The sequence below is a fragment of the Gossypium raimondii genome, chromosome 8 (assembly GCF_025698545.1).
Source record: "Gossypium raimondii isolate GPD5lz chromosome 8, ASM2569854v1, whole genome shotgun sequence".
NCBI lineage: Eukaryota > Viridiplantae > Streptophyta > Magnoliopsida > Malvales > Malvaceae > Gossypium > Gossypium raimondii.
This window is the reverse complement of record NC_068572.1, coordinates 3,579,714-3,605,761: the sequence shown is the minus strand read 5'-3', so window position 1 is coordinate 3,605,761 and position 26,048 is coordinate 3,579,714. Positions and strand designations below refer to the sequence as shown.

Here is a 26,048-nt window from a genome sequence, read left to right as displayed (position 1 = left end):
AATTTTGAAAAAAAAAAGAGATTTTATTGGTAAATTACCCGTAAAAAGATATCATAAAATAAAATATAAAAAAATCAATGAGATGAAACTTTAGCTAAAAGTAAAATGTTGGTTTGATTCGTAAGCTTGATTATTGATGCAAAGATAATTTTAAATGATCTTTAGTAAACTAGTTATAGTTGTCGACGTTACGTTTAGCAACCAATCTCTCCTTACCGTCTCCATAACTTAGGGGCCCATTTGAAATTACTTCTTTTACCAATAAACAACCCTATAACTTCGCGCTTAAGATTTAGTTTATCGGCAAGAGAGAGCTAATTTTCACAAACAAACTCACTTTAACAAGTTTATTTAAGTTAGATCACATGCCCACACAACATATTCAACAAATCTGAATATTTATAATTAAATTGGAAGATTTGCAAACACCAAAGAAAAAAGAAAATATTAACAACAATAAAATATCATAAACTTTGCCAATCAAACTTAAAAATTTCTTTTAACTAGAAAAAGTTTAGGAATTCATGAAATAAAACTAAGTAGCTATGTCTAGTTCTTAGTCTATTTATAGGACAAAAATAATATATTGAAAAAGACTTAGATGCCAAAAAAGCCCGTAAGAAAATGTAAAAACAAAATCAATTAAGCCTCTCTATTAAATTCGCACTCAATTAAGTCTCTGTTGTTAATTAAAATAATCGATTAAGTCCTTTCACTGACGGTTTTCGTCATTAACCATGTTATTTGTTAAAATAAATTGATAGACCAAGCAAACGAAGACTCATGACAACTTCGGGTTTAATATAATATTTTTCCCATAAAAAATTATAAAAATCTCAAAAAATATAAAAATCTAAATATAACTATAAAAAATATTAAATATTAAAAATAGTAAAAATATTAAAATTTATATAAACTTATTAAAATTATAAAAAACTATAAATATTATAAAATATAATTTTAATAAAACTTATTTAAAATTAAAAAAAATGTATTAGAATCATTAAAAATAAAAAAAATTATAAAATATTAAAATTGATATAAACTTGTAAAAATCATAAAAACTTGAATTAGACTTGTTAGCCCGAAATCATCAAGGGTGTCAATTTGGAGAAAACCTTTAGACCGGTTAACCTAGAAATCGAGCGGTTGAACCGATTTTTTATTTATTTTTAATATTTCTATCAAACCAAAATTTCATTATCCAACTATTAACATATGTCAAAATGAAATATCCTAACCAAGATTTTTAGAACCGGGCTGATGGTTGAACTGATCAGACCACCGGTTTACTAGTTCAACTAATTTGTCCAGTTCAATTAAATAAAATATTATAAAATAAAAATTTTTAAAAAAATCGATTCAACCGTCCAATTCTCAAGTCAACCGGTCTAATGACTTTCTTCGAATCGATGCCCTTATTGATTTCAATCTAATCAGTCCAACCAACTGATCCGATCTAATTCAAGTTTTTATGATTTTTTTTATAATTTTTATGATTTATATGTTTTATAAAATTTTAATACGTTTTAATAAAATTTTAAATATGTTTTATAAATTTTATGATTTATTAGAATTTTTATTTTTATAATATTTATAATTTTTTATAAAAATTTTAAGTTTATCTCAATTTTCATATTTTTAATTTTTTATGATTTCTAATCATTTTTAGGAGAAAATATTAGATTAAACCAGAAACTGTCATGTGTCATCATCTGGTTGGTTAATCAATTTATTTTAACGATCAACGTGGTCAATCACGGAAATCGTTAACAGAGGGGCTTAATTGATTATTTTAATTAACAACAAGGACCTAATTGGGTACAAATTTAATACAGGGGCATAATTAAATTTTTTTGCATTTTCTTCAGGGCTTTTTTGACATATAAGCCATTGAGACAAATACAAAACTGCCATTAATTAAATAAAAAAGAACTTTTCAACTTTATTGACAATTTTTGCATCAAACTTTTAGGTTGTTTTAGGGTGCCTTCCTAACGTTTTTTGGGCTTGAGTTTCGAAACAACTTTTGCTAGATGTTCCAATTCCTTTCAAACTAGTATTTTATAAGCCCAAAATGGGATTTTATAACTCTAGTTTGGCCAAAATATTAAAACTATGTTGAGTGAAAGTCTAATTCGCAAAAACTTGTCAAAAATAAACTTTAAACTCATTGCTCTCTAATTATTATCTAAATCAATAATAACTAAAATATAAATACTGTATTTAATAACAGAAATAGCATAATTTAAGACAAAAAAATATCACAATTAAATTGAGAAATTATACACTTATCACCAATAACACCTTGGCATAGATGGCAAAATCGAGGCCTTAAGTCCTGAGTATTGATACTCATCAAGCACAATTAAACGTAAGGAAGGAAAAAGCTGGTAAGATGGAAGCTGAAATTTCGGGGACTGGCAAAGGGAAACAAATTGGTGAAGGTAAGGAAGAATCCGGAGAGAAATTGCAAGTGGAGGTGAATGGCTTTAAAATTATTAAAGGGAAAGGGTTGAAAACTGGCACTAAGCCCAAAAAGCAGAAGCTGGCCACTAATGGATCAATGGGTGGACGATTGGGCGTTTGAAAGGATGGAACAGGGTTTGATTTGGGAAGTATTGAGGGTGGGGCAAATTTTTGGCCTAATAGGAAGATTGGTAGGCCCTATAGGTTAGGCTTTACTTGACCCAAATCACCATTCGATGGTTAGACTGAAAGAAAACAAAAACTCGAATATGGGTTCTACTAAGACTGTAAACCAAGCCAAAAGTTTGGGGTTCATGAACTTGGTTTCCCCAACTTTTCTTCCGGCATCACTGAAGAAGATTCTAACAAAGGACATGTTGGAGATCGACGACATTAGCAAAGAACCGAATCAAGTCGGTACAGACATATCTATTCCAGTTGAACAAGCGGTCCTGGGAATGGTGAGTAGGTTGGAATTGGGTGAACAAATTTTGGAGCCTCGAACGATGAACACCATGATGGCCACCTCAAGTCAGTTGGAGATAGAACTAAATCCAGGGGGTTTCCGTGAGAGTCAATAGGTTGAGAAGGTGGGTACGGTTAGTATGGATGACTTTTCGGAGTGACTTTGCAAATTCAGGTTTGATGGATTTATTGATCTATTTGTTATTTTATGAAGTCAAATATTTTTGTGTGGAACTGTTAAGGTGCGGGACACTCAAATTTTCACAGCTTTTTTAAGGAGTACCTACGGGACTTTGATCCTGGTATTGTTGTTCTAGTTGAAACCCTAGTTAGTGGCTTTAAGGTAGATCGAGTAATTGGGAGTATTGGCATGTCGAATTCTCATAGAGTCGAAGCCAGTGGTTTTTCGGGGGGAATTTGGGTTTTGTAGAAGGATAATGTTAGTATAACGATGGAAGTAAACCAATTTCAGTTTTTGCATTTGAAAGTGTGGCTTTCGAAGCTTAATGATTGAGTTTTTTTTCACTGGGATTTATGGGAGTCCTCGGTGGACGGTCGGGAAAGAGATATGGAAGGAGCATGGTATTATTTCACATAATATGAGGTTATCGTTGTTGATCACAGATGACTTTAATGCGATGCTAAGTGAGGAGGAGAAAGAGGAAGCTCGAGGAAATATGCCAGTAACTGCCCATTGTTCCAACGATTCTGCCAAAGTTACAATCTGAAAGACCTTGGTTTTCAATGGTCAAATTTTACATGGAATAGAGGTATTGTGTTTGAGCGTCTTGACCGAGTTATATGTAACTCTCAGTGGGATCTTTTGCTCCCGAAAACAACGGTCTACCACCTTCAAAGGATTAAGTTCGACCATCGTCCTATATCTGTCTGGTTTGGTAAGGATAATGTTGGGAACCCTTATTGACTTTTTCAATTTTTAAGTGGATGGTTGTTTCATAGTGGTTTCTATCATTTGGTTAATGAGAATTGGGTGAATGGCAGTCCGTTAGAGGAGTCGATTAAGAAGTTTGTAGTGGCAACAACGAAATGGAATAAGGATGTCTCTGGGAACATACTAAAGAGAAAGCGGATCTTATTGATACGATTAGGTGGAATTCAAATATGTTTGGAGAGGTACCGGTCAAGGAAGCTTATTGAACTGGAGAAAGATCTGCAAATTAAGCTCGAAAGTGTACTTGATAGTGATGAGCTTCTCTAGAAACAAAAATCTTGAAATGATTGGTTGTCCCTCAGTGATCAAAACTCTAAGTACTTCCATTCTCGAGCTAATTCAAGGCAAAGATTAAATCAGATTAAAGCCCTGGAGTTAGAGGATGGGTCGTGGTGTTATGATGAAGATAAGTTATGATATGAAGTTGTTTCATTTTTTCAAAGACTGTATATGCTGATGCACCTAGTGCATGAAGCTTCCTTGTTAAGAATATGTTCTATATTGTTGAGCTTTTTTTATTAGAAGCATTTGGTTGAAACTTGTCTACTCAGGAAGCTCACAATGCACTATTTGATATGGTGCCGCTTAAAGCTCTGGGGATTGATGGCTTACATGTTTAGTTTTATCAATCATAATGGAACGTGGTTAGGGAATCTCTGGTTTTTTTGGTTAGGAGAGTCTTTGAGAATGACAACCTTGAGGGTTTTTTTAATAGAACTTTACTTGTTCTTATTCCTTAGGTGACTGCTCCAGAGTCTATTATGCAGTTGCGACCCATAAATCTATACTCTGTGTCATATAAGATCATCTCTAAGGTAATTGTGAATCGACTCAAACCTATCATGCCGACCCTTATTCTGAATAACCAAACTAGCTTTGTGGGAGGCCAGAACATTATGGATAATGTTGTCAATGCACAAGAGGTTATCCATTTTATGATGGGTCGAAAAGGGAAGAAAGATTGGATGGCAGTCAAGATCGATATGAAGAAAAAATATGATCGCTTAAAAGGGATTTCATCAAAGACACTTTTGAAGATGCTCATGTGCCTAATAATATTATTTGCATAATAATGCATTGCGTATTGATGTCATCAATGCAAACACTTTGGAATGGAGACTTCACGGATGAATTTTTACCAATGAGAGGTGTAAGGCAGGGTGACCCAGTCTCGCCGTATATCTTTGTTTTAGCAATGGAGAAGCTTGGTCATGCGGTCAAGTTGGTGGTTTTGAATCGAAAGTGGAAGCCTATAAATTGGGAAAGAGGGGGACATTTTCTTTCTCACCTATTTTTTGCCGACGACTTGGTGTCGTTTAGGGAAACAAGTTTGGAGAATGCTGAAACTATGTCAACAAGCCATAAAATAAATTCTGGTAAATCAAAAAGTTACTTCTCGGCTAACAAATAGACTATGGTTAGGAGAATGCCTGGGAATGTCTTAGGATTTCAGAAGGTGGAGGACCTGGGCACTTACTTAGGAGCACCGTTGTTTCACAAAATAGCCACTAAGAGCACTTTCCAGTTTGTTATTGATAAAGTAAAGAGGAAACTGAATTATTTCGATGTTAAGCTATTGTTATTGGCAAGATAAACAATATTGGCAAAATCGGTGTTGCTAGCTATATTAGGTTACTTCATGCAGTCAACAATGTTTCCTATAAGTATCTATGAGAAAATTGAGCAGATTGTTAGATAGTTTGTTTGGAGTTCAACTAGTGGAAAGAAGATGACATTAGTCAAATAGGATACTTGTTGTCAACATATTAAGATGGGGGGCCTTGGTTTGAGGAGGTTGGTGCCTCAAAATATCTCATTGTTAGATAGTGAGCAAGCTGGACGCGCTATAGATCAAAGTACTACGTAGTAAGTATAAGATGTCGGAGTTATGCCCACTCTTGATAAATAAAATTTAATTGCTCTTATGTATGGCATTCGATATCCTATATTTGGGAATGATTTCGGAAGAACTTGTACTGGAACTTAGGGAATAACAAATCAATTAGTTTTATGCAGGATGTTTGGATCCCTGATTTGATGCCTCTATTTGAATATCTGTCTTCTAATGCAATTATTTTGGCACACCTTAATGTGGCTGATTTTGTGTATACGAATAGATGCTGGAAATGGTCAGAGTAGAGGCATTGATTTAGCAGTGAGATACTGGATTACATTATTGCATGTCACTCATCTAATGATGTTCCAGGTAATGATACATGTTTATGGAGACAAAATGTTAATGGTAGGTTCTCAGTTAAGGTTGCTTATAAGAGCATTGTTCAGTTTGATGTTCCCCATGTCGACACTGGGTGGAAGGAAATTTGGAACAATGTCTTACCTCTAAGAATTAAACACTTCTTATGGTTAGTGATTCACCAAAGACTTTTTAGTAATTATGAAAGGGTTAGGAAAAGACTGACTGACAAAGCAAGATGTTTACTCTGTGGAGGATTTCATGAAATTGATTTGCATGCGTTATGAGATTGTCGATTTGCAACTGAAGCCTGGATGAAGATAATTCCAGCTGATTGTGTACCTCGATTCTTTGAGTTGAATTTGCTCGAGTGGCTAAGTGCCAATCTTAGAGGAGAGTTTTAGATTGGATCTAGTGGAGCGAAGTCTCAAGTGATCTTTGCAGTTTTGTGTTGGATGTTGTGGAAAAATAGGAATAAGATGTTTTCCAGCAGGTGATCGGCAAAGTGGAAGATATTGTTAGAAGCGCCGAGTATTTTACCATTAATGTTTGCCAAACAAATCTCAAGGGTCGTAGAACTAGAGGCTCCCAAGTTATGCAGACTAGATGGTGTCCACCCAGTCATGGATGGCTCAAAGTCAACACGAATAAAGCGGCACGTAGAAATGGTGATTGGTCAGCAACTAAGAGTGTGTTACGGGACTCATCAGGGAATTAGATTGAAGGGTTTCAAAGATTCGTTGGAAGGGGCTCGGTTATGAATTCAAAGTTGTGGGCGATTCATCATGGCTTAGAAATAGCTCGGACTAAAGGTTACATTAATGGCCTAAATTCAAGGTTATCGGAACAGTGGTTTCGTAACCACAAATCCAATTTAAAGAGAAATTTATTTTAATATTTTTGCATGAATATTGATATGATAGGAAAATCGTATGAAAAAATCGATAGAAAAATTTTACCGATTTAGTGGTTAGTTAGAAAAAAATTTATTGAAGAAATTAGGTAAAACAAGGTATCGGGACCTCGATCTCAGAAAACTGAGTCGGCAATATTTTTATAAACATTTATGAAATGTTAGTAATATGGTATTAAAATTTCGTTAGAAAATTTCTACGTTTGGGTAGTTAATTAAGTGAAAAGGACTAAATTGAAAAGGGTGTAAAAGTTATTAGAAGGATTAAATAGCTCAATTGTTAAATGAGAAGGGACATAAATTGCAAATAAGCCCAAAATGATATATTTTGGGTGGCGTAAGCTGAGAAAAATCAGGAGAATTGGTGAAATAAGGGCAAAATGGGAAAATAACAAAATTTACTAAAATAAAAATGGGATCAACTTGTAATATCTAGAATTCTCTTCATTATCATCAGCCAAAAACGTCCTAAGGGTTTATTCAAGCTGTGAAATACTTGCACCAAAAAATTAAAATACGAAGCTAGATCGAGGAAAAGAAAAAGTTCTGGATTAGTAGATTTTTGCATACGAATAAGTATCGAGGTAAGTTCGTGTAACTTGAATTATATTCTTAAATGCTTGAAATATTTGTTATTGATGTGAATATGATTTGAATGTTCATTGTATGAAAATTGATGAAACTTTGATATATTTGATAAAAATCAGAAGAAATCTCGGTTGAATAGAAGGAAAATTCGATGGATCTCTGAAAAGAAATTGATGGTAAAAAGGATCTAGCCCGGACGGGTGATCCTATCCTAGTATAGCCCTCTCGAAGAATATGTGAAAAATAGATTTAGCCCAGACGGGTAATCCGAATTAGGGTCTGAATTTAGCCTGGACTGGTAATTCAGATCCAAGCTCATTAGAGTAATTGTCATTGTAAGGAATTTAGCCTAGACTGGTAATCCCGACAATACTCTATGAGTTTATATTACAGGGGATTTAGCCTGGATTGGTAATCTCGCTGTAAGGATGAGGTTCGCGGGAATGTGCTATCTGAAATGAAAATATGCGCACATGAATATGAATTGACAGACCCAGATTTGTACACTAAAATGTACCCCTTTATTTTGGAAATCAATGACATGTATAAGCTAGTAAAGTAAATGTTAATGTGAAATGAATGTATGGTTAGCCATTGGTATGGCTAACAAATTTTGGTTTTGGTATGTGATGAGATTATCTTATGAATATGTTAAATCTATCTTGAAAATATATTGAAATGGATTGGTTGTGTTGGATTGGTCTTGGTTTAAAATTGTAGGGAATATTAGATATTTATAAAGGGGTTATATTGAGTTCATAAAAAAAAACTTTGGGATTTTGCGAAAATAATTTCTTATGGTTTCAATTTAATCATAGTTTGGTCCCGATGTATATTTTGGGCTTCGGAGGCATATCCAAGGGACGTCATGACATGTTTCGATAAATAAATAGTATTTAACTTGGAATAACGAAAAATTTATTCTGTAAAATCTGGTAATGCCTTATACCCTATTTCGGCGACGAATACGGGTAGGGGGTATTACAATTACACTAAGGCGATTATAGAAACTGATTGCATGAAGACAGTGAATATGATTAAGGAGTACTTAGGAAGTACACCCTTGATGACTCTTATTAGGAAAATCAATGAAGTGTGTCGACAATTTTCAACAATCAACTTCCAGTTTGTGAGTAGGGAAGCAAATATGGTCGCTGATTGATTAGCCTGATCATGTCCTTCTAATGATGTTGATTTAGTTACCATTTGATGTTCCTACATTCTATATTAGGAGACTACTTTTAGAAGATAAAATATGTGATCCCTATGTAAGAATGAATTGATCTAAGGCAATGTGATGCCTTCTCTTATTTATCGAAAAAAAAGAAAAAAGAAAATTGTGTAAGCTTTCGAGTCCTTATGAGTTGTTACTATGTGTGAATTTTAATTATATTTGTTAATTTATAGTTTAGATTGTTCTAGTGTCACGGGCCGCAGTTTAAAGCCCGTGACCATCGCACCAAATGCATCCAAATGAAGTCTATTGTGTAGATGGGGATCATTTGGCCCGCAATAACTGGCCCGATTCGGTAAGCTATTGGAGAAGCCTATCAGATTGAAGCCTGGTTGGCTCAATAAAGAAGATATGGCAACTTAGGCTATTTTGGTAACTAATCTTAGAAGATTGATAGAATCATATCTTGTAAAGATTAGATTAGATTTGATATGACATATCTTGTAAATCTTAAAAATCAAGGGATATAGTTAATCTCGTCTGTCGATGTAAATGTATCTTGACCGTCGGTATTGGGGGAGCTCAACTATAAGTAGAGAGTATTCCCCTCATTTGTACTCACTCCATTTATTGTTTCATTATTCTTTGTGAATAAGAGAATATAGAGAACATTTACTCAAACACCTTGTGTGCGTTCTTTCTGTTATTTTTTTTGTTGCTTCTTTTGGCATAAATCGCTTCCGCTATACAAATTGGTGCCTTGGAGGGGTTCTTAAGGAATCCTCACTTGAGTAAAGACTGACTTAGGCGAGTTTGTACTAGACCTGATCATGGGTCGGGCAACCTAACCCGGCCCGAAGGCCCGTCCGAAATGTGGGAGGGTTTGGAAAAAAATATAGGCCTGAAAAATAGGCTTAAACAAAAAAAATAAGGCCCCTTTAAAAAACGGCTCGGGCCTCGAGTAAGGCATTTTTGGCCCAGGCCCAACTCGGCCCGAATTCACTAAAGGACAAAAAAAATCTACTATTTTTTAATGTTATTTTCTTGTTGTTTTATCCTTAGTTTTCTACCATTTTAATATTATGTTGCTACTATTTTGTTGTTATTGTTTGAATATTGTATAAAACTTATTTTATTGTTAATTTTGTTATTATTTTAAAGACATTTGTTAATTTTGTTATTATTTTAAAGGCATTTGCTTGCTAAGTTGTATCTATCTTAGTGTTATTTAAGTCTACATATTTTTTAAAATTTATTTTCAATTTGTTTGGAAATATTTATTTTGATTTTTTAGTATTTTTTAAGTATTATATATATTTAAAAATTATATAAAAAATTAATACGGACGGGCTGGGTCAGGCCCGTGTTTTAGCATTTTTATTCGGGTCGGCCTTGAGCAAAATTTTAGGCCTATTTTTCGGGTCGGGCTAGGCCCGAGCCTAGTAAATGGGCCTAAATTTTTAGTTGATCCGGATCTAAACCCAGTCCAGCTTGGCCTATAAATACCTCTAGTTTGGACGAACGGATTGCTTAAGGCCGCACGAATCGTGAGACGAAATATCTATCCCCATTGTAACTGCCTGGTTTAGACCCTAGTCGGACAGTAGTTTCAGGACCAAAAATCAGAGTCAGAAAAATATTTCAATATTAATTTTCGTGCTTATAGTATGTGAATTGACATGTGTGAAATTTTCGTGATTTAATTTATCCGCTTGTATGCTTAATTTGTGAAAAAGGCTAAATCGCATAAAAAGTAAAAGTGGCATTCTCATTGTTAATATTCTAATTTGTTATGATTTGATTTATGGGAAGTCCTTAAAAGGTTAATATGTCATTATAAGGTTAGTGGACATTTATGTTCATGATTCATGTGATTTTTATTAAGATTTCATTAAGGTTAAAATAGTAAAAAGTATAAAAAAATGTAATTACATAAAATAAAATAGTCATGCATTCATCTTTGTTTTTGCCGAAACTTGAAGAAGAAAGAAGCCATTTTGTTGTTTTAGGTTCGGCACTTTGAAGCTTTAAATAATTAGGTATGTTTTTTGCTTGGTTTTTGATAATTTTTACGTTTTTGAGATCGTTGCTTCGAATACTAGCTAACCCATGTTTTAAATTTTGAATTTGTTGATGTATTCATGATTTGCCATTGATGATAGCTTATGATTTTTTTTTTGTTTGATGATGAAAAATAAATATATGTTTTTAGATTATTATGTTTAATTAAGTGATTTTTAGTAAAAATGCCTATTTAGGGTTAAATTGTGAATTTTGTAAATTTAAGGGTCAAAATGCAAAATAAATGAAAGAAATGGGCTGCTAGGGACGCTAGTGAAATTCAGCCAAGCTTGGGTGTGGTGAAATTTCGAATATTTTGTGTTTTGTGAAATAGAGACTAAATTGTGAAAAATGTGAAATGTTATGGGCTAAAATTCAATTTTCCCATTTATGTGTTTTTGAATGAATTTGAATAAATATATGATTAAACAAGTCAAATTTGTATTAATTTAGATCAAGAAAAGACGAAATCGGATTTGGAACGAGGGAAATCAAAATTTATCGAATAGTCGTCTCGGTCCGTTCGTCTTCATCCGAGGTAAGTTCATAAGTAAATAAATATCGTTAAATTTGTATGTATATGTATTATAAATGCCGAATTGTTATAAGCATGGGAAAATTATTTATGATTTTGACTCTATTTAATTACGACGTCCAAAATCCCCGTACGAACCATAGGATTCTGGTATGTGATTTCGTGTAAGACCACATCTAGGACGTTGGCATCGATATGAAAATTACGTGTAAGACCATGTCTGGGACATTGGCATCGTATTTGACTTCGTATAAGACCCTGTCTAGGACAGTGGCATCGATATTTGATTACATGTAAGACCATGTCTTGGACGATGGCATTATACGAGCTGTTAAGCTATTCGAATATCCTTAATGATTCTGAATGGTATAACGGGCAAAGATTAGCAAGATCAAATATGAGTTCGGCTTAAATAATTCAGGTATGTTTTATGTTTATATGAGATAAGAATGAAGATGTAAGTTTTGATGCAATTATGTGACTATGTGAAATAACTTGTGAAAGGTGATTATATATATGTATGAGTTTAGTTATATTCTGCCAAATAGTAATAAGTTATTAATGACCTTATTATACTTTATTTGCTTATGACTTACTAAGCTTTCCAAACTTACTGTATGTGTGATTGTTCATTGTTTTATAGATTTTAGGAAGCTAGTTATAAGCTCGGGGATCGTCAAGGAAGTCCATCACACTATCAACCGTTATTTCGGTATTTTAAAAGCTTGAATTATAAACCTATAGCATGTATAGACTAGTATTTGTTTTGGTTGATTTTGAGCTTGTATATAAATTAAAGCTATGCGAAAATGGCTAGAGATGATGAAAACGTTTATGCATTTTCAGTCATGGAATACATGCTTGTGATGTTTTGGTATATGATTCGGTAATGGATGATGAAAAGCTTGGTTTACAATCGGCCATGAAATTAGCTTATTTGGAAAGTGTGTTTATGGTATATGAAATATAGGTTAAGTAATGGTTATGTCATTATTTTGATTGGTTATTTAGGTGTGACTGGTGATGGAAAATTATGGATATGTTTTATGATCAATTGTGGTTTGGCTAATTTGATTCGGTTTGTGGTGACAAGCATACAAATATATTATGCTTGAATGTATAGTCATGTAAGTTCGGTTGTTAAATGGTAAATAATGAACATGTTTCATAATTGTTTTTGTTGATTGTTTTGGTACGGATCCAAAATGGTAAAAGATGGTTATGATTTAGGCATGTTTTGGTTAACTTTTAATGGATAGTTAAAAGTATCAAGTTGATGTTAATATTATTATAGGTATGCACATAAGTGTGCTTGTAAATTCGGTTTTGATATGTGGTTCATTTTGGTAAGCTTATGATCTTTATAATGTTGTGATTGAATCAATGACTAGTTAATAGGATGAAATATAAAGTTAGGTATAATAATATATATTTACATGCGAATTAGGTGTGCAAGGGAATGTTATTTGCGTTCAATTGATTAACGTGGTTTTTTTTAGGGTAAAATGCGCACTATACATATATATGCATCACTAGTATGTTCGGCTATGTTGTAATGTTACTAAAGTCGCATATGTGATTGCACCATATTATGGTATTATGGTTCGATTGGTTTTATTAGGTGCTTGTGCAGAAGTTATGAAATGTTATGTTTGATATTCAAATAATGAAATAAATATAGTGACATATTTTTTTTAATGTATGAAATGTAATGATATATGTTGGGATATGTCTTAAGTATACAAATGCCATTAATATTAGGGTTATGTGGTTCAATATTAATATGTATGAAGTACATGAAATTTGGCTTTGTTGCACATTAGTTAATTCGAACACGTGGTTATATAGATGATATTAATATGGTTGAAATTTGAAGCATGGTTTGTATATGTGTTATAAGAAATAAAGCATGATAAATTTTATCTGGTTATGTGCTTCGTATGTGCAAATTTAACTAATATGAGTTGGTGGATGATTGATATTGGATTTAAAAGTTATATTGTATAGAAGTTGATATAACCACGTGTACGAAAATGATAATTGATTATGTGGAATTGTGTTTTGTCCGGTAATGCCTCGTAACCCTAATTCGACGACGGATACGGGTTAGGGGTGTTACACCCGTGACAAGTGGTATCCAATCTATTAGTTTGAAGGCACTGTTGGGATGCCAAAAGAAGTTGTCGGTCAGAGTGAGCCAATAGAGACTCGTGGAAAGGACAGAAAAGTGAGTCGATCGAGTGACTTGTTGTCAGCTTTGGAGGATTGAGTCGTCACTTTCGAGGATTCCATGGGGGACATCAATGAGAGGATCGACGATGTCAATGATAGACTCATTGATGGGTTGCAAACGATGAAAGAGCAATCTAAAGACTTTGTGACCATGTGTCTCACTTCCAATAGGGATTGCGTGCAAGGTTTGCTAGATTCCCAAAGGAAAAGGTTGACAGAGAGGAACGATACTCTCGAAGCCATGGTGATGGCTTTGAAGGAAGAAACAATAGCCATGACGATAGCTTTGAACACAAAAATAGAGGAGCTCGATGGAGAGCTGGCCTTGTGTCGAGCAGTCGTGGGGAAAAGAGTGTCAAGTGCAACACTTAGTAACGAGGATGTCTTGAAGCCGAAAGAGTTTATGGGGACAAGGTCTGCATGCGATGTGGATAATTTCTTGTGGAGGATGGAAAACTACTTCCGTGCGAAAGGCATCACAGATGATGCGGTTTTAAGGTAAACACTGCTTCAATGTTTCTTACTGATATTGAGCTTTTATAGTGGCGAGGCAGGACCACAGATAAAAGGCAATGTGAGATTGAGACGTGACAAGAGTTTCAATGTGAGTTGAAGGGATAGTTTTACCTAGAATTTGTCAAAGAAAAAGCTTAGGAAAAGTTGCAAGGGATAACGTAACGGGGCACAGTGGGGGAGTATGTACGAGAGTTCAAGGAATTCATGCTCCAAGTTTCAGATGTGATTGAGAAAGAATCATTACTTGCTTTTCATAATAGATTGAAGCTGTGGGTCAGGCAGGAGGTGGAACAAAGAGGTGTCTAAAAGCTGTCAGAGTCCGTGGCCAAGCTTGAGTTTTCCAAGTCCGAAAAAAGGGGTGTATGTGAAAATGATTACAATGAAGATGCTGTTGATGGCAATGTCAATGGCAACAACAACAATGGTGGTAATGGGAAACCACGAGTTGTGAAGAAGAAACCTAACAAGAAAAGGGACAAGTTGAAATGTTTTTTCTATGATGGTCCACACATATTGAAGAAATGTTCGAAGAAATCCGCGCTTAAGGAGAAGCTTATAGGTAAGGTATTGGTACTTGGTTCGAGCGTAAAGGATGTCGAAGCCAATGAGGTTAAAAGTGAGAAGAAGTCAATGGAATGCTTCTTATGTCATGGTTCGCATAGGTTGCGGAAGTGTTCGAAGAAGTCTGTCATCAAAGGGGATGAAGGAACAAACAATGAGCCCAAGGAGCTTGGTTCGAGCAAGGGAAAAGTCGAAGCCAAGAGGGAAAAGATGAGCAACAGAAGCAAGTAAAGTGCTTCTTGTGCCGTGGTTCGCATGAGCTGCGGACTGTCCAAAGCAAGCCGTAGTCAAAGAAAAGGCAACGTCTGAGTTTGGTGAGTCATCGAATGGGCTTCTACCTAAGGAAGATGTGAGTTTGTCATCGAACTTAGGGGAAAAGTTGCGATAAAAATAGTGAAGCTGGGACCAATGAGGCTCAATTCGAGTGAAGCGTCGGAGTTGGCCGAGTCATCGACAAAGCTTCCACCTATGGGAGAGGTGGGTGGTGCATCGGACTTCAAGGAAAGAGAAGTGATGCAAGTTTGACAGTTGAACAGAGTAAATACAACAAGTAAGATGGTTTGAGTTAAAAAGCAATGTAAATCGATGCAAAAGTCCCAAATGAAATGAAAAGCTAAGGCGTCAAGATGAGACCGAGGTAAATCAAGTCAGTGCCATTCGGAAGTCGCGACGAGGGCATTGGGAGAATGGGTGGAGGAGAATGTCACTGGTTGTAGTTCAAAGCCCGTAACCATTGCACCAAATGCATCCAAAGGAGGTCTATTGTGTAGATGGGGATCATTTGGCCTGCAATAACTGGCCCGATTTGGTAAGCTATTGGAGAAGCCTGTCAGATTGAAGCATGGTTGGCCCGATAAATAAGATATGACAATTTAAGCTATTTTGGCAACTAATCTTAGAAGATTGATAGAATCATATCTTGTAAAGATTAGATTAGATTTGATATGGCATATCTTGTAAATCCTTAAAATCAAGGGATATAGTGAATCTCGTCCGTCGATGTAAATGTATCTTGACTGTTGGTATTGGGGGAGCTCAACTATAAATAGAGAGCCTCCCCCTCATTTGTACTCACTCCTTTTATTGTTTCATTATTCTTTGTGAATAAGAGAATGTAGAGAGCATTTACTCAAACACCTTGTGTGCTTTCTTTCTGTTGTTCTTTTGTTGCTTCTTTTGGCATAAATCGCTTCCGCTATACAAATTGGTGCCTTGGAGGGGTTCTTAAGGAATCCTCACTTGAGTAAAGGCTAACTTAGGCGAGTTTGGACGAACGGATCACTTAAGGCCACACGGATCGCGAGATGAAAGATTTAGCCCCGTGACACTAGTTCATAGTTTGTTTATACTGTAATAGTTTGATTATTTATTTTAATTTGTAATCCATTTATGATGTAATAGTTTGATTCTGCACTTGGTGATTATTCATACAAATATTTATACTTACCATTTGGTTTTACTGTCCTTGTAAACTTACTATATATAAAAATACAAGATGTAAAAATAATATACCCATACTTATTATATATAAAATTTTGAATGAATTGGTATCATCTAAATCGAGTCTCAACTCAATTGTTAAATTACTAAAATTTAAAATATTATTAAATTTGGAGTGAAAATAAAAATCTATCTTTTGTGATTTTAAAATATATAATGATTATTAATTTATTTTATAATTTTAATATACAAAATTTATTAATAAAAATAATATATTATTTTAATAACAAGTTAATAATATAATCATAATTGTATCAATAAAAATATAATCATCAATAAATGGTAATTTATTTATTTGAAAGTTTCTTCACTTATTTATATAGTTTTTTTTCTCATTGATTTGATATATATAGATTATGGATAATAGTTTTGATTGATGGCATTTAGCTGCCTCTAAAGGAAATTCCTCAGATTCACAACTTAATGAAATAATAGATAAAGGCAAATATAAAGGTCTAATTCGGATTCAGTATCTGTACTCTTTGAATTTTTAAATTTTAATTCTTTTATTTTTTTAATTTCAACAATTTGATCCTTCTATTTATTTGATTTACAAATTAAAATACTCATTAATTGATTTCCATTCGAATACCATATATTCAAATTTAGTGAAAGTGTATTATTAGTATTATAAATTGTAATTTATTTTTTAAAATTAGATAAAGAGGAGTGTTATTCTTTGATTTTCAAATGATAAATTACATTTAAGGTCATTAAATTATTTATAAATTTATGTTTTGGTTACTTAATTTTAAAAAATTACAAAACAATTATTGAATTATTCAAAGTTTTCATTTAAATTACTGAGTTGTTAAAACCACTCATGTATGGCCTTCTCTGTTTACACTGTCTGCACCAATTGAAATCTCTCATTCTTTTTTTTTTTACAATTCAATTTTTTTTCATAAAACAACTTTAAACATCATGAATCTGCGAAACAAAATCCAAACAACTTTCTTCTCTAATCTCTAACACTGATCGTTAGATTGAACCTAAGGTATGTTCTTCTACTTGTTGATGGGTATTGATCCACCATACCAATCGTTGAATCGTCGCTTGGAGCTCATTAGATAGATTAAAAAAAACCTTAGCATCCAATGACTTAACTAAAAAATTTCAAACAGTTTAGTGACTTTAAATGAAAATTTTTGTATAGTTTAATAATCATTTTTGTAATTTTTTGAAGTTGAGTGACCAAAGCGTAAACTTAATAATAGTTTAGTAGCCTTTGCATGTAGTTTACAAAGAGAAACTTAGTAATAGTTCAGTAACCTAATATGTGAGTTTGGATGGGCGATACATTTACTGAAAAGTTAAAAACAATAATGGCGGTGAGATTAATTACTATAGTTGTGAGATAAAAGATTATATCGTACCACAACCACAGTCCATTAGTTAGAAAGTACAGAGGCTAGTGCAAAATTAAACAAGAAATATAAAATATAAAAACTCACTTATCTAAAATCACGATTCCTTTAAAACTCGTGATTAGTATCTACACTTTAATGAATCTACAAAATGTGAATAATTAGTCATTAGGTCATTTCGGTTGGTTGAAATCGGGAAACCCAAAAAAAAAAAAAAATTAAAATAAAAACTGCGATCCCTTATTCCCTCTTAGATTCTCTGGCTATCCAAACAACCCTATCCTGGAAATTTCCCACTTTTTATTCCGTCCAAAGAAAATGGCATTTAATTCACTTCCTTTCTTTTAATCCCACCTTCTCTACTCCAAATTTTCTCTAGAGCCATACTTCGAGATGGCATTTCTCATGCCTTCACCTGAAATTTCCACCGCCTCTGCAAAATTTTTCTCTAACCCTACCCCCCGCCCTAAATTTCTCAAGAGCTGCGCGATTTCGAAGAACGACGACGAGAAAGTTTGGTCAAGGACCAACGCTAGGGTCGGTGTTAAAGATGCCGGCAGTACGGTTTCGTGTTTGAGCCAAAACTTGAGGTTGTACGTACAATTTTCGGCTCCGGTGAAGCGAGGATCGAAGCCCAGCAAAGAGGAAGAGGAGAAGCAGGATTATTACGTGAATATGGGTTACGCTATTCGGACCTTGAGAGAGGAGTTCCCGGACATCTTTTATAGGGAGCTCAGTTTTGATATTTACAGGTTCGGATTCAATTTTCCCGCATTTGATTTCTTTGAAATGGAGTAAATAATTGAGAATTCTGTAAAATAAATTCGATTTTTCAAAGTTTTCCTTGTTCATCTGCTGATTTTGGATTCTCATCGTTAAATTAAAAAAAGAAGAAGAGAGAAAGGTGATGACATTTGTTTGAATAACGCGTACTAATTCATTCCAAGCTTATGTTTTTGATGTAATTAGATGTTTTTGAATGTTGGTCTTTTGTTTGAATGTTGATTGTCTGTGTGTGTGTGTATAAGGAAGAAAGTATTGGCTCTTAGCTTAGAACATAGAGAACTCTGTTAATAGTATCCTTGTTTGATTGGTTTTACAAATTGATGGATGGCAAAGGTGGTTTTGTTAAGGGCAAGGTGTGCACTCTATGCGTTCGAACCCTTGTATTGACTAAGGCACGAAGCGCTAAAGAAAAGCGCTTTTGCTCGAGTGAAATAAGGTGCAACATGCATGTGTGTGCATTTTTGTTTATCTGTTAGTCTTGATGAGTACGTGCTTGTGTGTATAATAAGCTTAAGATTTATACTTATGATAATAAACTCTGAAAGTTGGTCGAATTTGTTTAGTGAACAAGCTAAATTTTCTTTTAATTTTGTTGGCCGGTGTGCATGATTTCTTTTGGTCCTGTGCCTGTCATCGTATACTCAAATATTGAGAAGGATCCCTTTTCAAAAATGGTTTTTCTTTTTTGTGTGTGTGTTGCCTTACAAAAGTGCATGCCTAGGGTGCCGAGCTTGTGCCTACTGAATGCGCCTGGCCTGAAGGGGTTTGAGGTGCTTTTGTTTGATGCTAAGGCGCAATGCCTAGGTTCTTGTCTTAACAATACTGGATAAAGTTATGCCGTACGTGCATAAATAGCATATGCCACTAGGCTGATGCATGCTGCTGCCTTCCTCGTGTAAATAGATTATGGGCTTTTCTATGTGACACCTCTATAAATGCAGGAGGATTAATTTTCTCATATACTGTCCATCTTTATACTCCATATTCTGACAAAGTTACTTCTCCTCTATTTAGGGATGACATTGTATTCAAAGATCCTCTCAATACTTTCATCGGAATCGACAATTATAAGTCAATCTTCCGGGCGCTGCGATTCCATGGGAGGATATTTTTCAAAGCTCTCTGGCTCGACATTGTCAGTGTATGGCAGCCAATGGAGAATGTCGTAATGGTTCGCTGGACCATCCATGGCATTCCACGAGTCCCATGGGAGAGTCGTGGTCGATTCGATGGCACTTCTGAATACAAACTCGACAAGAAGGGTAAAATATATGAGCACCGAGTCGACAACATCGCACTGAATTCACCCCCTAAGTTTCAAGTGCTAGCTGTGGAAGATTTAATCCGATCTGTAGGTTGCCCCTCAACCCCAAGGCCAACTTACTTCGAGATTTCATCAGCTTCACCTCCAGAAAAAACATAATAAAACCACCTTAAGTTCTTTATAATTTTTGGTAAATAATGTGTTTCATGGTTTGTTGAGCTATATATAGCATGAAATGGGTGTTATTAATGTGTAAAAAACTTGGTTTAGATCACAAAGCTAGCACTTAGTATTTGCTTGGGTTGTATTCTCATATTATGATATCAAACAAGTTGTATGGTTTTGTAAAAATACAAGTATATTGAAGTTCGCTGCAAAATGGAATTATTAGCTTTGTTCAACTAAGCTCCCGGAAGTGTTTTTATAAGTGATTTTAAAAAAAAATTGCTTGCATTTGCTGGGATTCGAACTTGGGTTTTTTGGTTGGAAGGCAATTATAATAATAAACAAGCATTTTAAAATTAAATTTAAATTTTATATTAATATTTCTGTTAATATTAAATAAATACAATTATATTAATATTAAACAAAATAAAAATACTCTCACCTCGTCCCTCTCCCTCTCGCCCCAATTGTAGCTCCCCCACCACCGTCCCCATCCCCATCCCCATCCCCCTACCTCCCCAAACCACCTATGTATCCTTCAAATACCGAACCTATGCATCTCCTCCTTGATTCAAGAAATAATTGACACTAATTGCCTAATTCTCAAATTGACCCCAACACACCTAAAAGCAATTCCAAGAATTTGAAAAGGAAAAAAAATGTCTTTGATCCCAAGTTTCTTCGGCAATGGACGAAGCAACATCTTCGATCCATTCGCCATCGACGTATGGGACCCTTTTAAGAATTTGGAGTCACTTTTGCGAGAGAATTCAGCGTGCAGCAATGAAAATGGAAAGGACCAATAAAGAACCTGTTTCTACAATAAGGTTAATTTTTTAAATTATGACTAAATTGATATAATATATAAAAATTGAGGGCTAAATTTATAACTATACCGATTTTAATAGGAGTGATTAAAATAACTGAAGTATATAACGAGTGTTTAAATTATAATTTTTTAATTTTAGGTACCTAAAATAAATTTTTTATATATGGGTGACTTTATGTAATTTATCCTGATAATAATAAAGTTTGAAAAGATAAACAACTTTAAGCATCATAAATTAAATTATAATTAAAATTTAAAACAAAATCACAAAATAATTTAATTGCATGCAACAATCAAATATAATAACATTGTTTTAAATTTTTATAAAATATATTTTAAATATAAAATAATTTTTAATATTATTTAAATTTAAATATATTCCGTAAAATTTATGCATGTAATATAAATAAATAAATTCATGCCTCGCACGGATAAAAATTAATTAAATGACCTAAATTTATTATCAATAAAACATTAAAACCTCAAAATCATTAACATTAAATCTATTTTTTTCAAAGTTCCTTTATTAGTTTAAGTGGGCCAATTAATGTTCTGTCTATTACCTTTACTTTCAATTCCATTAGTGGTACAATGAAAAATAATTTCCATAATTATAAAAATTGTAATTTTTAAACTTGATAAAGTTGAGTTATATCATAATTTTTATGTCATATGTAGTAGTATAATTTGTAATTATATAACTATATAATTTATATTTAAAAAATATTAATTACATAAAATCATTATTGTGATAAAATAATTTCTAAGCAAGTAACAAAAATCAAATCAAATCATCATATATATATTATGTTAGTTTAAAAAGTAGTTGATAACATAATTACTGATAAAAATAGCAAGAAAAATAAAAATCATATACAATTTTATCTAATTGTTCTACTGCATATTTGTTGAATTATTTACTCTTTAATATCTAACATATGCTCTTTATCATCATTTGTTGGTCCTTGACTGAGGTCGTTATGATCCGAATTTGAATTTGCATAATTAATATTATCAAGATTTCATTGTTTCATGTAGTCTACGAAGTATGAACCATGTCAATTTCCCTTATGGTTGAAGTTATGAAATATGCAACATACTAGTAGGTCCAACCTTTTTTTATACTATACTAAAATGATGTTACTACGGGAAATATTTTTTTTAGAACAAAAAATATATTATCAATCGCATTTTGAAGTCTTGCATGACTCAAACTAAAGAGTTTGTGAACTATCTATGGTGCTTGTGTCTAGCATCATTCTCTCAAATAGTATCATATCCACGACATGGTGTAATAAAACTTTTTCCATTTGCAAAATTTGTATCGACCTTATAATATTTGGGACCATAGTCTAAATAATTTGTAGCTTTAGTTATTAAAAGTTATATAAATTTAATTTGAAGAAAGACTTAGGTTATATCCCTTTTATAATATGTAAATTAAATAAAAATAACATGAATTTTATAATATATAAACTTTATAAAAATATTTTATAAATCCAAAACTTTCATAACATTTCTTGTAAATAATATAAATTTTTGTCATAATTCAAAAGTTATTTTTATAAATAAGTTATATAAACAAAATTATAACATTTTCTATGATTGAGTATATACTTTTATAATATATAGCATGGCCACATTATGTCCATACTTTGTTATAATTTTGTATAAATAAATATGTTATTATACTTTTATAACATATAAAATATTTTTATAATAAACTTTTTTATCATAATTTTAAAATTTTTTAAGATTTAAATAATATAATTTTGTCCAATATATACCCACATAAGCTATTACTCGGCTAATTGAGATAAGGTTTGGCTTCTATTTAAATATTTTAAAAGATTTGTTTCTTATATAAGTAAGACCTAAAATATTAGACCTAAGTAATGTTTTCGGCCATCTCCCTATCATATATTCCATTTGGGCCTTTATTTTTAGAAATTAATTTTCTTTTAATCGTATCTAATTCGGTAAAAGTATCATAGAGGTCTCTGTTACGAGCTGAAAAGCTAGCTGAAGGAATTCGCGAAGTTTAATTGAAACGGGGAGTTTTGGGAACTAATAATACGGGGCGTTTTGGTTATAACAGAATAGTTCCACGTCATTTCTTTGTTAGTTTTCTTTAAATTGCATGTATTGCATTGAGAAGCAGTTATCAAATGAGAAGAAAACAGTCCAGTATTTTCTTATCCTCTCTATTCTTCCTCTTATATTCTCCGATTTCCTTCCTTTCTTTACTCAAGATTTAGGCTCGTATCAAGGGTTTTAGAGCTTTCACGATCCCTTTTGATGGCCGGCAACGGTGTATCGACGAGGTTGCAAAAGGAGGTGGGCAGTATGCAGCAGGAAATTTCGAAAATTCAAGAGGAAATCGCGCAATTGGAGACCAAAATGGAAAACCGACTGCAGGATTTCAAAACCAAGTTTAGGGGTGATCTTCAAGCTTTGTTGAGTCAGTATTTTGGACCACCACCGGCTGGGTCGTCAGCAAACGTTCCACAGGACAAAGGGAAGGGGGTTTTGGGAGCTCCTCCTGGGTTTTTACCTAAGAATGCTGAGTTACCTTAGAGGTAGGTGGATCCTTTGGTTTCTGATGGGGGTAATTTACAGATGAAGAATTCTTCATTTGTGTTAGGAGCTTCTGTTACACTTAGTCGTTTGGAATATCCCAAGTTCGACGACACCGATTTTCGAGGATGGTGGACCAAGTTGGAGCAATACTTCGAAGCGGAAGGTACAGCTGATGCTTGTAAGGTTCGCCTTGTAATGTTGAACCTAGAAGGTCGAGCGTTAGAATGGCATCATTTCTATTCTCAGAGGAATGGAGGCTTGCAAATGCCGTCTTGGCCAGCGTATATAAAGAGCCTCCAAGATCGTTTTGGATGTGGGCCGTTCGGGGATCCGATGAGGGAGCTGGTCAACTTGAAACAGCAAAGCTCTATTTTTAGTTTAAAATCCAACAATGTTGGTATTGTTGCTAATACCTTGCACTATGGCGCCTTGAACACGTGCATTGGTGCAACAACGATAGTTTCAAGTGGAACGGGGTGTTTGGATACATGACAGTTTATGTACCAGAGGGGCGCAACATTTGGTGCCCCGTTGGGAAATGGCCAAATTGAGAACTGGGTTGACTCTGGCCTTGCCAATAATAGCCAATGATGACACTTCTCGATGTTGACATCGACCATAAAACCAGCTTCATGGAGTTCAACATGGAGTCAGAATGGTGAATCTGTGGATCAATCCAAGTCAAAAAGTGGTTATCAAAAGACACTTCGCAGGTTTGCTCAGAATCGAGAAACTGCAAGGAAGAGTAGATTGAGGAAAAAAGCCTATGTCCAGCAGTTTGAGAGTAGTCGACTCAGGCTTACAGAACTAGAGAAAGAGCTTCAAAGGGCACGACAACAGGGTATTTTTATCGCATCTGGACTTTCTGGGGACCATGGCCATCTGATTCTGAAATGTCTTGCTCGACATTTGACATGGAATATGGTCGCTGGCTTGATGAACATCAACGACTGATAAATGACTTAAGATCAGCTGTAAATTCTCATATGGGGGATAATGAATTGTGCAGTCTTGTTGGGGGTGTCATGACACATTATGATGAGGTTTTCAGGCTAAAAAGTATTGGTGCCAAGGCAGATGTATTTCACATGCTATCTGATATGTGGAAAACACCTACAGAGAGGTGCTTTATGTGGTTGGGAGGATTTCGTTCATCTGAACTTATGAAGATCCTTGGAAACCACCTAGAGCCTTTGACAGACCAACAATTAATGGACATATGTAATCTGCAGCAGTCGTCTCAACAGGCTGAAGATGCCTTATCACAAGGAATGGAAGCTTTGCAACTATCTTATACACGGGATGATCGATTACAGAAGATAATTTACAATATTCTGCAGCTTCCAAATCATGACAAAAAGTATGCGTGGGATGGTAGGTTTCTGTTCAGAAAAGGGAAGATAGTGGTGGGGAAGGTTCCCCAACTGCGACGGGAGTTGTTCCTCCACTTCCACGCTAGTGCTATTGGGGGCCATTCAGGGGTGCACGTTACCAGGAAACGACTGACTCTTTCCCCGAAGACACGACATGGGAGTCCTTCACTGCAATTCAAATTTCCTCATTTTTAGCCTTGAGGACAAGGCTGTTATCTGCAAAGGGAGTATTGTTACGAGCTAAAAGCTCGCTAAAGGAATTCGCGAAGTTTAATTGAAACGGGGAGTTTTGGGAACTAATAATACGGGGCGTCTTGGTTATAACAGAATAGTTCCACGTCATTTCTTTGTTAGTTTTCTTTAAATTGCATGTATTGCATTGAGAAGCAATTATCAAATGAGAAGAAAACAGTCTAGTATTTTCTTATCCTCTCTATTCTTCCTCTTCTCTTCTCCGATTTCCTTCCTTTCTTTACTCAAGATTTAGGCTCGTATCAGTCTCTATGTTAAAAGTTAAATTGTATTTTATTTATTTAATAAAAAAGATAAATTAATCCTACACGTAAGATTAAAAAATAAATTGATTATTTCCATTAAAATTTTCATTCACTTCTAATATACAAGGATATTAATGGTACTTTCACCTATTTGTTATATTATTATATTAGTTTCGCTTATTTAAAATTTGAAAGCTGATTTATACAAGAAAAGAAATTAAAAAAAATTCTATGTTTAGCTTATAAATCATAATTTTAATCAGAAAATCTATTTTTTAATAATTTATTATTATATGTGGGGGTAAAATACAAATTTTTTTAACCTCAAAAAGTGCTTAATCGAAAAAATAAAATAAGAAAAAAAAGGGAAGGCCTAAGCCAATTATGATCCTTAGTTTTTTTGACTGAGCAATCAAAAGGAAGGCCTAATGCGCTAATTACCTGCCAAATGCACCTTCTCTTTCGCGCCATTTTCGCGCTCTTTTCATTTCTCTTTTGCTCTCTCGTCTTTTTTGATTCTCTCTTTCTCATTTCGATTTTATTTATCGTTCTTACTTTGAAATCGATACATTCAACTGGAAACTTAAGAATTTGAACCGAACTGATCCATTTGAGGTAACTTCATCAGTTACTTTCTCCATTATAGGTATGTTAGAATTATTCAAATCAATGACCGGTAAACTATGATCTCTGCATGTATCTCAATTATTTATGTTTTCAATTAGGTTGGATCGATCATTTCTTGTTTTCTCATATTCCCGATTGTTAGTCTCAATGGCAATTGATCGATTCGTCAATGTAAGGATGAGATCATTTTTTTAACCATACTATTCGGAGAAACTTATAGTTTTGAATGCTTACGTGCTTGTTATATCTAACTATTTGATTCAAATTTGAATTGCTTGCTTTTTCTTCTGTGCGAATTTGAGTCAGTTGCCAGCGGGGAAGTAGCGCTTAATTTTTAGTGTGCAAAAAAATTATGTTACAGGGTTCTGTTTGGTTTAGTTCACAGAGAATATTAGCAAAT

The 26,048-nt window shown here is 33.9% G+C and overlaps 1 protein-coding gene and 1 pseudogene across 1 annotated transcript; both read left to right on the top strand.

Annotated features, from left to right (window-relative positions):
- The first annotated feature begins 17,732 nt into the window (after positions 1–17,732).
- LOC105790343 (uncharacterized) lies at positions 17,733–19,978 on the top strand. The gene is made up of 2 exons (XM_012617900.2): positions 17,733–18,279; positions 19,328–19,978. The coding sequence occupies exons 1-2, from the start codon at positions 17,921–17,923 to the stop codon at positions 19,734–19,736; spliced, it is 768 nt and encodes a 255-aa protein (XP_012473354.1). The 5' UTR covers positions 17,733–17,920; the 3' UTR covers positions 19,737–19,978.
- Positions 19,979–23,754: 3,776 nt separating this feature from the next.
- On the top strand, positions 23,755–24,719 carry LOC105793073 (transcription factor HBP-1b(c38)-like; annotated as a pseudogene).
- Positions 24,720–26,048: the final 1,329 nt, after the last annotated feature.

Excerpts from the sequence above, each read along its gene's own strand:
- LOC105790343 (XM_012617900.2), top strand. The coding sequence starts at position 17,921 with ATGGCATTTCTCATGCCTTCACCTGAAATTTCCACCGCCTCTGCAAAA. Across the intron at positions 18,280-19,327 it reads CTCAGTTTTGATATTTACAG|GGATGACATTGTATTCAAAG; the intron begins GTTCGGATTCAA and ends TCCTCTATTTAG.